General features: G+C 42.7%; 1 protein-coding gene across 5 annotated transcripts in view; it reads right to left on the reverse strand.

Moving 5' to 3' along the window:
* The window catches only part of aatkb (apoptosis-associated tyrosine kinase b), a 104,959-nt gene that overhangs the window by 18,298 nt on the left and 69,566 nt on the right, over positions 1 to 17,095 (reverse strand). For 4 of the 5 annotated variants that reach the window (XR_011674254.1, XM_071393843.1, XM_071393842.1 and 1 more), the window contains one exon: positions 4,290 to 4,431. Coding sequence is in view for 4 of the 5 variants with exons in the window: in XM_071393843.1 (XP_071249944.1) it covers positions 4,290 to 4,431 (142 nt within the window). In the remaining variant the exon portion in view is untranslated. Of the gene's footprint in view, positions 1 to 4,289; positions 4,432 to 7,308; positions 7,622 to 17,095 lie in introns of those variants that run through there. The other variant, XM_071393845.1, reaches the window with a different exon arrangement.

Genomic DNA, 17,095 nt, shown 5'->3' on the forward strand with positions numbered 1-17,095 from the left:
AATTCCACCAGCCATACTGCTCGTTCTGTGCGTGATTTCCCGCAAGACAGGAATTTTGAACTTGCAGGTGCCTTGGTGGAAGAGTGGGGTAACATCTCACAGCAAGAACTGGCAAATCTGGTGCAGTCCATGAGGAGGAGATGCACTGCTGTACTTAATGCAGCTGGTGGCCACACCAGATACTGACTGTTACTTTTGATTTTGACCCCCCCCTTTGTTTAGGGACACATTATTCAATTTCTGTTAGTCACAGGTCTGTGGAACTTGTTCAGTTTATGTCTCAGTTGTTGAATCTTGTTATGTTCATACAAATATTTACACGTTAAGTTTGCTGAAAATAAATGCAGTTCACAGTGAGAGGACGTTTCTTTTTGTGCTGAGTTCATGTTCTGAAAGAACAGCTGTTTTTTTCAGCATAGGCCTACAGCATGTACCACAAGTTACTCCATTTGTGATAGTCCATTATCTTATTTCAACATACTGAGTTAAAAGAAAGTTTACACAATATATATTCCACAAATCTAACAATGTAGATTGATTATATTCCATCTAAACGGTCTTTATGCAAAAGTTTATAAAACACATACTAATTATACACTTCTATTTTCACAATTTGAATTACATTCATCAAAAATTCTACACCAACAATAGCAAAAGGAACTGGCCCACTCAGATTTAGCAAGGTGTTTGAGGGTGGAATAAGCTAGCAAGCAAGCTACAACAACTCAATTAACACGGCACATTTTGCAGAAATTAATGGTCAAATACTAATCAGATTAATGTCATTGTCTATTTCAAGGTATGTCTTTATTTTTGCTGAACTACTTGATCTTTACTGGTTTTATATAACTTGCAGGATATCATGGTAGACAATATTTATGTTAGACATTATACCTGGATTTACTGTTACTGCTGCTACTGTAGTAACGTTAGCAACGTTAGCACTAAGGTTAGCATGTGGCTAGCTATAGCTACCATCGGCCAACAACAGAGTTTAGCCAGTTTGGTTATAGATGTTCAATGTCTATTAGGATGGTAAAGGCTCATCATGATTTTGTGTAAAAGTATGAGAAATGCTAATGTGCTGAACTGCTAATAAGCGATGTGTTTCAAGGCCAATAGTGGTTCGCTAGTAAGGGTAAGGCAGTAGGTGTGTAGAAGCGGCTATGCTAAAAGCCTGAGCGCTGTATGAGTGATAAACATTTTTTTTTTGCTGATACAGAATAAATAAATCACAGGATATGGTCAGATGATAAATTGGCTTTATTCAGAGTGCCAAAATACTTATTCATAATGTGGGTCATTACCGTCTTATGTGGACAGTGGCTTCGATCCTGCTGTGTATTCACTCTTGTGATCTTCTCACTTTTATCGACAAGACTTCGGTCAAATTCGAATAAAATATACATTACTCCTAAAATAAAAATGTAAAGTGATATGTCGTATTGGGACTTTTAGTCCCAATACAACAATGTTAATCTCCTTGGGGACAAGATTACTCTCATGTCCACTAAAGTGCTGGGCCCATACTCACAAAACCTCTCAGAGTAGGAGTGCTGATCTAGAATCAAGTCCTCCCTGGCCATATAATATGCATTGTGATCTCAAAGACAAAACTGATCCTAGATCAGCACTTCTACTCAGAGACTCTTTATGAATATGGGCCCAGGCTTTGATGAACAGTATATTGGAATTGCTAGTCAAGCAGCAGACTGACCTACAAACTGACCCACAGCAAACTGTCTAGTACGAATCATTAATTCAGCCCGCCTTCTGATGTCATGAGTGTATCAATCCAGATCGGCATGCATCAGCCACATAGCCTACACATGAACACACAACCAGGGCCATTGTCACGGATAGACAGAAAGACAGGGAGAGAAAGAGGGATAGAGAATTAGGGTCTCTCTCTCTCGCATGCCTGACATACCAAGGAGAAATTGTGTAGGCTGGCTGGACCAGGGAAATTACACAACAGGCAGATGTTTGTTGGAGAATGAGGTGAGAGAGAGAGAGATGGAGAGGGGGGGGAGGTAACAGAGAAAGAGAAAAAGAGAGAGAGCTCATTCATGGACCACAAAGTTCATTCTACAGGGACCTAGAGCTCTAAACCAAGGCAGAGGGGACTGTGGGATAGATGGAAGCCAAGCCCTGCAGTGGTCCAGGGCAGTGGGGATGGGGGATAGGCCCTGCAGTGCTCCAGGGCAGTGGGGATGGGGGATAGGCCCAGCACGAGTCCAGTGTTAGGGCATTGGTCACTAATTTTGGGAAGACTTTTTGGGCTAACACCAGAGCCAGAATATATAGTACAGTGCACCCTGATATTCTTAAAAACTCCTCACTGAAAACACTAAGCTTTGTCTCTAATCTACTGCCAAGTTTGCATAATCTTTGGAAGGAGAGAATAAAGGCACAAAATAAAAGCTGTATTTGTACCTTTTCTCTTTATCCTCTCAACTTCATCTGACCTTTTCCTCTACTGTTTATATTTTATTCCCTTTGAGAAAAGCTGTGAAAGTTAGTGACTGTCTGAATTTGATATGGTTCTCTCTGATAGTCATTCCCTGGGCTTATGCAACCCTGAACATCCCCTTCACAGAGATTACTTCAAATAAAGTGCATTTGGAAAGTATTCACACCCCTTCCCCTTTCCCACATTTTGTTACGCTACAGCCTTATTCTAAAATGGATTAAATTCAATAACATTTTTCCCTCATCAATCTACACACAATACTCCATAATGACAAAGTGAAAACAGGTGTTCAGAAATGTTGCAAATGTATAAAAAATTTAAAACAGAAATACCTTATTTACTTCAGTAAGTTCATAACCTTTGCTATGCGACTCGAAATTGAGTTGTTTCCATTGATCATCCTTGAGATGTTTCTAGAACTTGATTGGAGTCCCCCTGTGGTAAATTCAATTGATTGGACATGATTTGGAAAGGCACACACCTGTCGATATAACGTCCCACAGTTGACAGGGCATGTCAGAGCAAAAACCAAACCATGAGGTCTAAGGAATTGTCCGTAGAGCTCCGAGACAGGATTGTGTCGAGGCACAGATCTGGGGAAGGGTACCAAAAAATGTCTACAGCATTGAAGGTCCCCAAGAACACAATGGCCTTCATCATTCTTAATTGGAAGAAGTTTGCAACCATCAAGACTCTTCCTAGAGCTGGCCACCCAGTCAAACTGAGCAATGGGGGAGAAGGGCCTTGGTCAGGGAGGTGACCAAGAACCCGATGGTCACTCTGACAGAGCACCAGAGTTCCTCTGTGGAGATGGGAGAACCTTCCAGAAGGACAACCATCTCTGCAGCACTCCACCAATCAGGCCTTCATGGTAAAGTGGCCAGACGGAAGTCACTCCTCAGTAAAAAGTACATGACAGCCCGCTTGGAGTTTGCCAAAAGGCACCAAAAGGACTCTCAGACAATGATAAACAAGATTTTCTGGTCTGATGAAACCAAGATCTGAATGCCTAGCGTTACGTCTCGAGGAAACCTGGCACCATCCCTATGGTGAAGCATGGTGGTGGCAGCATCATGCTGTGGGGATGTTTTTCAGCAGCAGGGACTGGGAGACCTGTCAGGATTGAGGGAAGGATGAACAGAGCAAAGTACAGTGAGATCCTTGATGAAAACCTGCTCCAGGTTTTCATCAAGGTTCACCTTCCAACATGACAACGACCCGAAGCACACTCCCGACAAGACAACGCAGGAGTGGCTTTGGGTCAAGTCTCTGAATGTCCTTGAGTGGCCCAGCCAGAGCCCGAACTTGAACCCAATCGAACATCTCTGGAGACCTGAAAATAGCTGTGCAGCGACGCTCCCCATTCAACCTGACAGAGCTTGAGAGAATCTGCAGAGAAGAATGGGAGAAACTCCCAAAATACAGGTGTGCCAAGCTTGTAGCGTCATACCCAAGAAGACTTGAGGCTGTAATCGCTGCCATAAGGTGCTTCAACAAAGTATTGAGTAAAGGGTCTGAATACTTATGTAAATGTGATATTTTCATTTTTTTTTTTTATATAAATTCGCAAACAAAACTAAAAACTAGTTTTTGATTTGTCATTATGGGGTATTGTGTAGATGGATGACGGAGAAAAAAACGATTTAATTTATTTTAGAATAAGGCTGTAACATAACAAAATGTGGAAAAAGTCAAGGGGTCTGAATACTTTCTGAATGTGCTGTACTTAAATCTTCTTGTTGTAAGAAAAGTATTTGAACTGAACTGAAACTAAATGAGAGTGAGAGACAGAGAGACAAAGACATGTTGGTCCTACCTGATCGTCCTGGTTGTTTGGCCATGGGGAGTGACACTTCAGTCAGGGGCAGGATGTAAACATCAGGTCCGCTCTGGGATGCAGGGGATGCCAGGGTGGACAGGTCCGCCTGGTACTCCTCCCCCTCGGCATTCTCAAACTCCTACAGGAGAGGACAAAAAGGTCAGAGGTCAGATAGTTCATACTGTGTCATTCCCTGGAGTTTGAACCCTGGACAGTGTGTGTGTGTGTGTGTGTGTGTGTGTGTGTGTGTGTGTGTGTGTGTGTGTGTGTGTGTGTGTGTGTGTGTGTGTGTGTGTGTGTGTGTGTGTGTGTGTGTGTGTGTGTGTGTGTGTGTGTGTGTGTGTGTGTGTGTGTGTGTGTGTGTGTGTGTGTGTGTGTGTAGAGGGAGAGAGAGTATTGGAAGAATTTGGAGACAGGATATAAGTGTAAAAGCCCCTTAGTTGTATGGAGTTGTGTGGTGGGGTGGAAACTATGGAAAACTGTGACCCTTTGTAGCCTCCTCCAGCACCCACTCCCCTGCTTCTCCCCATCGTCCTCACCCCTCCTTCCATCCCCCCCATCCATCCATCCTGTCCCACCAGAGAATATACACACACACAGGACACACACACCCTCTTGTCTCTAGGTCCACAGCTTCACACGGCCCCTAACGGCCCCTCTAACATGTGTTTTCACTCTCAGGATCACCAGAGAGCAGGGAAAACACATGCCTCTAACACATACCCATTCAGAGATCACACACATGCAGTTCCCATAACATGTACTGCTACAAAGTTCACACAAACACACATCAACATCCACTCACATATCTCTCCCACATTTACAGCAACATAGATCAAAAAGACACACATCAACATCCACTCACATATCTCTCCTACATACAGCACATATGGAAAGTATTCAGACCCCTTGACTGTTCCACATTTTGCTACGTTACAGCCTTATTCTAAATACCCCATAATGACAAAGCAAAAACAGGTTTTTAGACATTTTTACACATTTATCAAAAAACTACTGAAATGTTACATTTACATAAGTATTCAGACCCTTTACTCAGTACTTTGTTGAAGCACCTTTGGCAGCGATTACAGCCTCGAGCCTTCTTGGGTATGACGCTATAAGCTTGGCTTGGCTGTATTTTGGGAGTTTCTCCCATTCTTGTCTGCAAATCCTCTCAAGCTCTGTCAGGTTGGATGGGGAGCGTCGCTGCACAGCTATTTTCAGGTCTCTCCAGATGTTCGATCGGGTTCAAGTTCGGGCTCTGGCTGGGCCACCCAAGGACATTCAGAGACTTGTCCCGAAGCCACTCCTGCGTTGTCTTGCCTGTATGCTTAGGGTTGTTGTCCTGTTGGAAGGTGAATCTTCGCCCCAGTCTGAGGTCCTGAGCACTCTGGAGCACATTTTCAAGGATCTCTCTATACTTTGCTCTGTTCATCTTTCCCTCTGTCCTGACTAGCCTCCCAGTCACTGCCGCTGAAAAACATCCCCACGGCATGATGCTGACACAACCATGCTTCACCATAGGGATGGTGCCAGGTTTCCTCCAGACATGACGCTTGGCATTCAGGCCAAAGAGTTCAATCTTGGTTTCATCAGACCAGATAATTTTGTTTCTCATGGTCAGAGTCTTTAGGTGCCTTTTGGCAAACTCCAAGCGGGCTGTCAAGCGCATTACACTGAGGAGTGGCTTCCGTCTGGCCACGCTACCATAAAGGCTAGATTCTCCCATCATCACAGAGGAACTCTGGAGCTCTGTCAGAGTGACCATCGGGTTCTTGGTCACCTCCCTGTCCAAGGCTCTTCTCCCCTGATTGCTCAGTTTGTCCAGGCAGCCAGCTCTAGGAGGTCTCTTTGTCGTTCCAAAGTTCTTCCATTGAAGAATGATGGAGGCCACTGTGTTCTTGGGGACCTTCAATGCTGAAGACATTTTTTGGTACCCTTCCCCAGATCTGTGCCTCGACACAATCCTGTCTCGGTGCTCTTCAGACAATTCCTTTAACCTCTCGGCTTGGTTTTTGCTCTGACATGCATTGTCAACTGTGTGACCTTATATAGACAGGTGTGTGCCTTTCCAAATCATGTCCAATCAATTAAATTTACCACAAGTGGACTCCAATCAAGTTGTAGAAACATTTCAAGGATGATCAATCGAAACAGGATGCATCTGAGCTCAATTTTGAGTCGCATAGCAAAGGGTCTGAATACTTAAGGGAATATGTTTTTTAGTTTTTTTAGTTTTTATAAATTTGCTTAAAAAAATCTAAAAACTTGTTTTCGCTTTGTCATTAGGGGGTATTGTGTGTAGATTGATGAGGAAAAATAAATATATATAATATAATTTTGAACAAGGCTGTGGTCAGAATACTTTCCGAATGCACTGTACTGTATACAGCAACCTAGATCAAACAGACACACATAGCTGCACATGTGTACATATGCACAAACCACAGTGCTTGCACACATAAATAATAATAATACATGATCTTTATATATCCCTTTAAAAGTTGCTGTACAATTGTAGAAACGAAAAAACAAGAAACAGAACTCTAAACAACACATCTACAACTATTGAACTCCAGTGGTTCATTTTCAGTGTAACATTCTCAAAGCACTAAAAACACAAAAAGAAAGTATAACATTCACTTTCTATGACATCAAGCATTGGACACTTTCATAGAACACATTCACAGCGAAAGTTCAGACTACACTTCTGCCTCTGATAATATCCTTCACTGATTAGCCTACTAAAAGAATAAACACTCTCCAACCAGCCCTCAGGAATCTGTCTGGGTGCAGCTTCCTAAAGCTAGCTTGATGAGTGTTCTCCGGTCCGCAAAACTGTTTCTGGATCTGCTCCAGTCTGCGATGCGGAAAAAGGTCAGGAACCGCTGTTCAATAAGAACCTTCTCCAAGAGCAGCTGTAGCTGAATATCAGCCTGATACAGACTCTTAGCGAGAGCTCAGACTACACTTGACCTTCTGATGACATTCCCATAACATCCCCACCATTTCTTACCTGAGCTCAAGTTCCATTGGGAAAGCCGGCGTGTTGGTCACCCACACGACACAAGATCACTTGTACCCTGTACCCCAAATGTCTCTGCAGAGCAACAAGCTAAAAGAACCTGCTACCCTACCTCCCACCCAGGGTGGCCCAGATGGTTTGCAGGGCATGGTAGTGGCAGTGTCAAGCACAGAGCCTAGAGTAGGAGCATGGTCCTGCAGCTGAGATAGTCTTCATTGTTGAGTTCAGCAGATAACAGCTAGCTAGCACTCTGGTGAGACCACAGTGGTCCATCTCAATGTCACAGATGGAGAGAGAGAGAGAGAGAGAGGGAGGGAGAGAAAGAGGGATGGAGGGGAAAAGAGAGAGGAGAAGGGAGGAGCAGTTACTCCCAGTCCAAAAGGAAGTTCCTGTGCTCCTCCCGAGCGGGAAATAAAGGTGGGAGGAGGGCAATTGAGAAAATGAGAGAAAAAAGCCACAAAAATGTGAGGCACAAGAAAAACTTTTCACATTCTATCCTCATGACATCACTCTCCACTCTTCTATACTTATTTTTCTTCTATCACTCTCTCTTCTCCAGCCGGGGAACATGTGCAGGGCAGGCCCCTTCCCCACTGAATGATGAGCACACACACACAAACACAAACACACGCACATACACACACACAAACACACAATAACTAATCCTAAAATCCCCTCTTCCTGCTCTGGGAGAGGCTGTGTCTAATTCCAGATGGGGGCCTTGGGGTCTGGGGGGCCGGATGTACTGTGGGCTCTGGGGTATGCCCTTCCTCACGCCCTCGCTCAACCCCTGCTCACCCCTTTCTCCCTCTCCTCTTGTTTGAATTACTTCTGCCCTGTCTGTCTTTCAAACATAATGGAAGAGAGAAATATAGATTGAGAGACAAAGGGAGAGAGAGAAGAGAGTGAGAGACAGAGGGAGCGCAAAGAGAGAGGGAGATACAGCTGGAGAGGAAAGAGAGAGAGAGGGAGATACATAGGGAGAGCAAAGAGAGAGCGGGAGAGAGAGAGCGGGAGTGAGAGGGAGTATAAAGACAGTGAGAGGGAGAGACAGATACAGAGGGAGAGGAAAAAGCGAGAGAGGGAGAGACAGAGATAGTGAGAGACAGAGACAGAGGGAGAGTGGAGGGAGAGAGCGACAGAATGAAGAGAGAGAGAGAGAGAGAGAGAGAGAGAGAGAGAGAGAGAGAGAGAGAGAGAGAGAGAGAGAGAGAGAGAGAGAGAGAGAGAGAGAGAGAGAGAGGTAACAACAGAGGGAGAGGGAGAGTGAAGAGAGGGAGCGAAAGAGAGACATAGGGAGAGTGAAGAGAGAGAGACAGAGAGAGACAGAGAGAGACAGAGAGAAGAGATATTGAAGTTCTTAGAGGGAAGAAATGAAAGAGGATCAATCATTGGTGATTAAGAAGAGTATCAGTCCTCTTAGCTCCCCAGTGACAGATAATTGACAGACTTAGCCTCAAGTATGCCCTTTCTTTTTTTAAATTCTCTTCTTCCCAAGTCACTATGGCATGAATCTTCATTTGAAGTAGAGAGTGGAAACTGTCATAGGCGTCTGTGCCTGTTTCACTTTAAAACAATCCTCTGTATGTGCGTGTGTGCATGTGTGTGTGCGTAGATGGTTAATTCATTGAAAAATGTATCGTTCTGGCTCACTCAAAAGGTCTCGAAGCACTTAGCGTGTCCTCTTTAAGGTTGCTGGGAGCGGTAAGCACAGTTAACAGAGAGTCGCTGAAAGACAATAATCAAATCTAATTGTGTAACCGCATACACATATTTAGCAGATGTTATTGCGGGTGTAGCGAAATGCTTGTGTTCCTAGCTCCAACAGTGCAGTAGTATCTAACAATTCACAACAATCTAAAAGTAAAAGAATGGAATTAAGATAAATAAATATATTACGAGCAATGTCGGAGTCCGGACTATAAATACAGTGTATATATATATATATATATATATATATATATATATATATATATATATATATATATATATATATATATATATACAGTGGGGAGAACAAGTATTTGATACACTGCCGATTTTGCAGGTTTTCCTACTTACAAAGCATGTAGAGGTCTGTAATTTTTATCATAGGTACACTTCAACTGTGAGAGACGGAATCTAAAACAAAAATCCCGAAAATCACATTGTATGATTTTTAAGTAATTAATTAGCATTTTATTGCAAGACATAAGTATTTGATACATCAGAAAAGCAGAACTTAATATTTGGTACTGAATCCTTTGTTTGCAATTACAGAGATCATATGTTTCCTGTAGTTCTTGACCAGGTTTGCACACACTGCAGCAGGGATTTTGGCCCACTCCTCCATACAGACCTTCTCCAGATCCTTCAGGTTTCGGGGCTGTCGCTGGGCAACACGGACTTTCAGCTCCCTCCAAAGATTTTTTATTGGGTTCAGGTCTGGAGACTGGCTAGGCCACTCCAGGACCTTGAGATACTTCTTACGGAGCCACTCCTTAGTTGCCCTGGCTGTGTGTTTCGGGTCGTTGTCATGCTGGAAGACCCAGCCACGACCCATCATCAATGCTCTTACTGAGGGAAGGAGGTTGTTGGCTAAGATCTCGCAATACATGGCCCCATCCATCCTCCCCTCAATACGGTGCAGTCGTCCTGTCCCCTTTGCAGAAAAGCATCCCCAAAGAATGATGTTTCCACCTCCATGCTTCACGGTTGGGATGGTGTTCTTGGGGTTGTACTCATCCTTCTTCTTCCTCCAAACACGGCGAGTGGAGTTTAGACCAAAAAGCTCTATTTTTGAATCATCAGACCACATGACCTTCTCCCATTCCTCCTCTGGATCATCCAGATGGTCATTGGCAAACTTCAGACGGGCCTGGACATGCGCCTGCTTGAGCAGGGGGACCTTGTGTGCGCTGCAGGATTTTAATCCATGACGGCGTAGTGTGTTACTAATGGTTTTCTTTGAGACTGTGGTCCCAGCTCTCTTCAGGTCATTGACCAGGTCCTGCCGTGTAGTTCTGGGCTGATCCCTCACCTTCCTCATGATCATTGATGCCCCACGAGGTGAGATCTTGCATGGAGCCCCAGACCGAGGGTGATTGACCATCATCTTGAACTTCTTCTATTTTCTTCTATTTTCTAATAATTGCGCCAACAGTTGTTGCCTTCTCACCAAGCTGCTTGCCTATTGTCCTGTAGCCCATCCCAGCCTTGTGCAGGTCTACAATTTTATCCTTGATGTCCTTACACAGCTCTCTGGTCTTGGCCATTGTGGAGAGGTTGGAGTCTGTTTGATTGAGTGTGTGGACAGGTGTCTTTTATACAGGTAATGAGTTCAAACAGGTGCAGTTAATACAGGTAATGAGTGGAGAACAGGAGGGCTTCTTAAAGAAAAACTAACAGGTCTGTGAGAGCCGGAATTCTTACTGGTTGGTAGGTGATCAAATACTTATGTCATGCAATAAAATGCAAATGAATTACTTAAAAATCATACAATGTGATTTTCTGGATTTTTGTTTTAGGTTCCGTCTCTCACAGTTGAAGTGTACCTATGATAAAAATTACAGACCTCTACATGCTTTGTAAGTAGGAAAACCTGCAAAATCGGCAGTGTATCAAATACTTGTTCTCCCCACTGTATATATACACACACAGTACATTCGGAAAGTATTCAGACCCCTTGACTTTTTTCACATTTTATTACGTTACAGGCTTATTCTAAAATGTATCAATCAACACACAATACCCCATTATGACAAAGCGAAAACAGTTTTTTTTTTGCACATTTATTAAATAATTAAAACAGAAATACCATATTTACATAAGTATTCAGACCCTTTGCTATAAGAATCAAAATTGAGCTTAAGTGCATGCTGTTTCCATTGATCATGCTTGAGATAATTCTAGCATTACATTGTTCACTAACATCGCGTCAACCCATACGTCATCAAAGTGCGTAGCTGAACACTGTATGCTGGCAAAACTTGGTTTGTTATTTGGTTTGTTATTTCAGCCCTGGAGCCTGAACTGGAGCCTGAACGGTTCTAGCGCTTTAGGAGCTGTAACTACAACGCTTTGTTTTTTGGGACAAACTGGATCACTCAGAGTTCCAATGCGACAATTGTTTGCTTGCCGAGGATTATAGGCTTAAGTTGGCTTCCTTGATCACGCAGGTCGCCAGCCATCGTAAGAAACTTGGGAAAACGCAGGGTGGAATGTTTACCTTTTCTACGCCGGTGGGTGGACAGAGTTCCCACATGTTGGATGCATCTCAATCTTGTAATTTTTCGTAATCCGACTGGGCGGTGTTGCCCGGAGTTCATTCGCCAGGGGAGCCATTTCCTGCCTCTCTTCCCCCATCTGATATCGGAGTCGAAGGAGCACAGCAAGAGGAGCATGGCAATAAAAGATGGTCACATGTCACGAGCCGTGGAAGACGAAGACAGTCTACACTCCCAACGAGAGGCCTAGAGCAGATCCAAACAACAAATAGTTTCACAGCCCTGGAGCCTGATCTTCCTGCACCTTCGTTGCTGGGGGTTCCTGTGTCTGCGGCCGCTGTGCCTACTCTTACTCCTCTCCCTACGATTTCGAAGTCGATGCAGGCAACCTCATCCTTTCCTCATCCTTCTCACCAGCCGGGATTTTGGTCAGCTCCATAGTAATAATGTGACTGTTCCTGGTGCAAAAACAATGTCCTATCCCGGAGGTCGAGTAAATTACATTACTAAGCTGCTCACAAATGTACTACGCCAGGACATGGACATCAATTCTATCATAGTCCATGTGGGTTACAATGACATTATGAAGGGCAGGGGATTTCAAAGAGCTGATTGACTCTCTGCTAGACACTAATAAAATACCCATCATATCTGGCCCTGTGTCCTCTCTCAATCGTGGTATTGAACGCTTTAGCATGATTCTTTCTCTTCACAACTGGCTACGTGATTATTGCAGCTCACTGGGTGTAGCTTTTGTTGACCATTTCAAAACCTTTTGGAAATAAAACACGTTTTATAAGGAGGATGGAATCCACCCAAACCATTTGGGTTCCTGGATCCTTTCACAGAATTATAAGGCTGCATTGAGACAATGACTTATCAATGACCCAAGCCCAGCTCAGTAAATCCCAACCATTGGTTTGCTGAGTCATCATAATGCTTTAGCAAATGTACATTATACCAGGGGCATTGGTAGACACAATGTAAGTAACCTAATTTATGTCCCTCTAACTGCCCTGAATGTCTCTGCGGGTTCCTGCAGCTATTGTATGCAGCAATCATGTGCCTATGAACCAGATCTATGCTGTTAACACTGAGGCTGTGGGCCCAAGTAGGAAGTCCACTGTGTGCAGCTCACCCTGCACTAACATAAATAACATGAGAATATCTACTTCTTCTAAGCTTCCCAGTAAAGCAATGAAAACAAGCATGCATCCCAGAAAAGTGCTCAAAATAGCCCATGTTAACACATGTAGCTTAAGAAACAAGGTTCATGAAATTAATAACTTGCTAGTAACAGATGACATTCATATTCTGACTATCTCTGAAACTCACTTAGACAATACCTTTGATGATACAGTGGTAGCAAGACAAGGTCATAACATTTACAGAAATGCCAAGGGTGGAGGTGTTGCTGTTTAAATTCACAGCCACATTCCTGTAAAGATTCGAGAGGAACTCATGTTAAATACTGTTGAAATAATATGGCTACAGGTTCATCTGCCTCACCTAAAGCTGCTATAGACCACCAAGTCCTAACAGTCATTTTCTGGGTGACTTAAATATTGACTGGATTTCATCAAGCTGCCCACTCAAGATAAATCTATAGACTGTAACCAGTGCCTGCATTGAATCAGATGGCTCATGCATCACAAAACTGACTAATATTGCCAACTACTTTAAAAGGATAATAGCAGATTAAATTTCCACTCCTATTTTCCAAATCTTTAATTTAAGCCTACAAGAAAGTGTGTGCCCTCAGGGCTGGAGGGATGCAAAATTCAGTCTGCTACCTAAGAATAGTAAAGCCCCCTTTACTAGTACAAATAGCTGACCAATCAGCCTGTTACCGACCCTGAGTAAAGTTTTGGAAAAAATTGTGTTTGACCAGATACAATGCTATTTTACAGTAAACAAATTGACAACAGACTTTCAGCATGCCTATAGGGAAGGACATTCAACAAGCACAGCATTTACACAAATGACTAATGATTGGCTGAGATAAATTTATGATAAAAAGATTGTGGGGGCTGTTTTGTTAGACTTCAGTGCGGCTTTTGACATTATCGATCATAGTCTGTTGCTGGAAAAACGTATGCGTTATGGCTTTACACCCCCTGCTATATCGTGGATAAAGAGTTAACTGTCTGACAGAACACAGAGGGAAAACTCTCCAACATAATCCAGGTAGAATCAGGAATTCTCCAGGGCAGCTGTCTAGGCCCCTTAATTTGTTGTCTTTACTAATGACATACCACTGGCCTTGAGTAAAGCCAGTGTATCTATGTATGCAGATGACTCAACTAGAGGTCGACCGATTAATCAGAATGGCCGATTAATTAGGGCCGATTTCAGGGTTTTCATAACCCTCTTTTTTTTTTTTTACACCTTTATTTATCTAGCAAGTCAGTTAAAGAACACATTCTTATTTTCAATGACGGCCTAGGAACGGTGGGTTAACTGCCTTGTTCAGGGGCAGAACGACAGATTTTTACCTTGTCAGCTCAGGGATTCAATCTTGCAACCTTACAATTAACTAGTCCAATGCTCTAACCACCTGCCTCACGAGGAGCCCGCCCCTTACGCGAATGCAGTAAGAAGCCATGGTAAGTTGCTAGCTAGCATTAAACTTATCTTATAAAAAACAATAAATCAATCAATCATAATCACTAGTTATAACTACACATGGTTGATGATATTACTAGTTTATCTAGCGTGTCCTGCGTTGCATATAATCGATGCAGTGCGCATTCGCGAAAAAGGACTGTCGTTGCTCCAACGTTATACCTAACCATAAACATCAATGCCTTTCTTAAAATCAATACACAGAAGTATATATTTTTAAACCTGCATATTTAGCTAAATGAAATCCAGGTTAGCAGGCAATATTAACCAGGTGAAATTGTGTCACTTCTCTTGCGTTCATTGCACGCAGAATCAGGGTATATGCAACAGTTTGGGCCGCCTGGCTCGTTGCGAACTAATTTGCCAGAGGTTTACGTAATTATGACATAACATTGAAGGTTGTGCAATGTAACAGGAATACTTAGACTGATGGATGCCACCCGTTAGATAAAATACGGAACGGTTCCGTATTTCACTGAAAGAATAAATGTTTTGTTTTCGAGATGATAGTTTCCGGATTCGACCATATTAATGACCTAAGGCTCGTATTTCTGTGTGTTATTATGTCATAATTAAGTCTATGATTTGATAGAGCAGTCTGACTGAGCGATTATGTGCACCAGCAGGCTCGTAAGCATTCATTCAACCAGCACTTTCGTGCGTTTTGCCAGCAGCTCTGCTGTTTATGAATTCAAGCCTATCAACTCCCGAGATTAGGCTGGTGTAACCGATGTGAAATGGCTAGCTAGTTAGCGGGGTGCGCGCTAATAGCGTTTCAAACGTCACTCGCTCTGAGACTTGGAGTAGTTGTTCCCCTTGCTCTGCATGGGTAACGCTGCTTCGAGGGTGGCTGTTGTCGATGTGTTCCTGGTTCGAGCCCAGGTAGCGGCGAGGAGAGGGATGGAAGCTATACTGTTACACTGGCAATACTAAAGTGCCTATAAGAACATCCAAAGGTATATAGTCAAAGGTATATGAAATACAAATCGTTCTTACCTGGGAATATTGAAAACTCATGTTAACTTCTTATTCTTAAGTCCTATGAGTGTCATCTGATGAAGATAATCAAAGGTTAGTGATTCATTTTCTCTCCATTTCTGCTTTTTCTGACTGCTATCTTTCGCCGGAAAAATGGCTGTGCTTATTGTGGTTTGATGGTGACCTAACATAATCGTTTGTAGTGCTTTCGCTGAAAAGCATATTTGAAATCGGACACTTTGGTGGGATTAACAACAAGAATACCTTTAAAATGATATAAGACACATGTATGTTTGAGGAATTTTAATTATGAGATTTCTGTTGTTTGAATTTGGCGCCCTGCACTTTCTCTGGCTGCTGTCATATCGATCCCGGTAGCGGGATGCAGCCATAAGAAAAAGGAACCACCAGCTTTCATTTGTTCTCATGTTCTGAGCAAGGAACTTAAACGTTAGCTTTCTTACATGGCACATATTGCACTTTTACTTTCTTCTCCAACACTTAGTTTTTGCATTATTTAAACCAAATTGAACATGTTTCATTATTTATTTGAGGCTAAATTGATTTTATTTATGTATTATATTAAGTTAAAATAAGTGTTCATTCAGTATTGTTGTAATTGTCATTATTACAAATACATTTGTTTTTTTTTGTTTTTAATCAGCCGATTAATCGGTATCGGCTTTTTAGCCCTCCAATAATCGGTATCGGCGTTGAAAAATCATAATCGGTCGACCTCTAGACTCAACACTATACATGTCAGCTGCTACAGCGACTGCAACACGTAACAAATAGCTGCAGATAGTTCAGAATGGGTGGCAAAGAATAAGTTAGTACAAATTTTTTTTTTTAAATAACTAAATGCATTGTATTTGGAACGAATCATTCACTAAACCTCAACAAAATCTTGTAATAAATAATGTGGAAATAGAGCAAGTTGAGGTGACAAATGCTTGGAGTAACCCTGGATTTTAAACGGTCATGGTCTAAACATATTGACACAACAGTAGCTAAGATTGGGAGACGTCTGTCCATAATAAAACGCTACTCTACATTCTTAACAGCACTAACAACAAGGCAGGTCCTACAGGCTCTAGTTTTGTCGCACCTGGACTACTGTTCAGTCGTGTGGTCAGGTGCCACAAAGAGGGACTTAGGAAAATTGCAATTGGCTCAGAACAGGGCAGCATTGCTGGCCCTTGGATGTACACAGAGAGCAAACATAAAAAATATGCATGTCAATCTCTCCTGGCTCAAAGTGGAGGAGAGATTGACTTCATCACTACTTGTATTTCTGAGAGGTATTGACTTGCTGAAAGCACCAAGCTGTCTGTTTAAACGACTAGCACACAGCTCAGACACCCATGTATACCCCACAAGACATGCCACCAGAGGTCTCTTCACAGTCACCAAGGCCAGAGCAGACTATGGGAGGTGCACAGCACTACATAGAGCCATGACTACATGGAACTCTATTCCACATCAGTTAACCTTTTGTCAATAGGGGGAGCTGTTAGCACAATTTTTTTTTTTACATTTCCAAATTAAACTGCCTCGTACTCAATTCTTGCTCGTACAATATGCATATTATTATTACTATTGGATAGAAAACAATCTCTAGTTTCTAAAACCGTTTGAATTATGTCTGTGGGTGAACCAGAACTCTTTCTACAGCGAAAATCATGACAGGACATGCGAAGGTCTGAAAACTAGGCTCTGTTCTCAGATCAGTTTAAAGCTCTGTGTGTGCCCTATGGGTCGAAATGAACTGCACCCGCCTTCCCCTGGATGTCAGTAACCAATGAGAAGTGGAATGGAGTCTCTACGTATTTCTCAGAGTTTATAAAAGGCCATGGAGTGACATGTCCGTTCTTTTGGACGCTCGTCAAGGCGCAAGAGAGGACATCAGAATGGCATGCTCAAAAGTTCTCGTTATCGGCATAAGATATATCCGTCTGTGATTTAATTCG

The sequence above is a fragment of the Salvelinus alpinus genome, chromosome 3 (assembly GCF_045679555.1).
Source record: "Salvelinus alpinus chromosome 3, SLU_Salpinus.1, whole genome shotgun sequence".
NCBI classification, from domain to species: domain Eukaryota; kingdom Metazoa; phylum Chordata; class Actinopteri; order Salmoniformes; family Salmonidae; genus Salvelinus; species Salvelinus alpinus.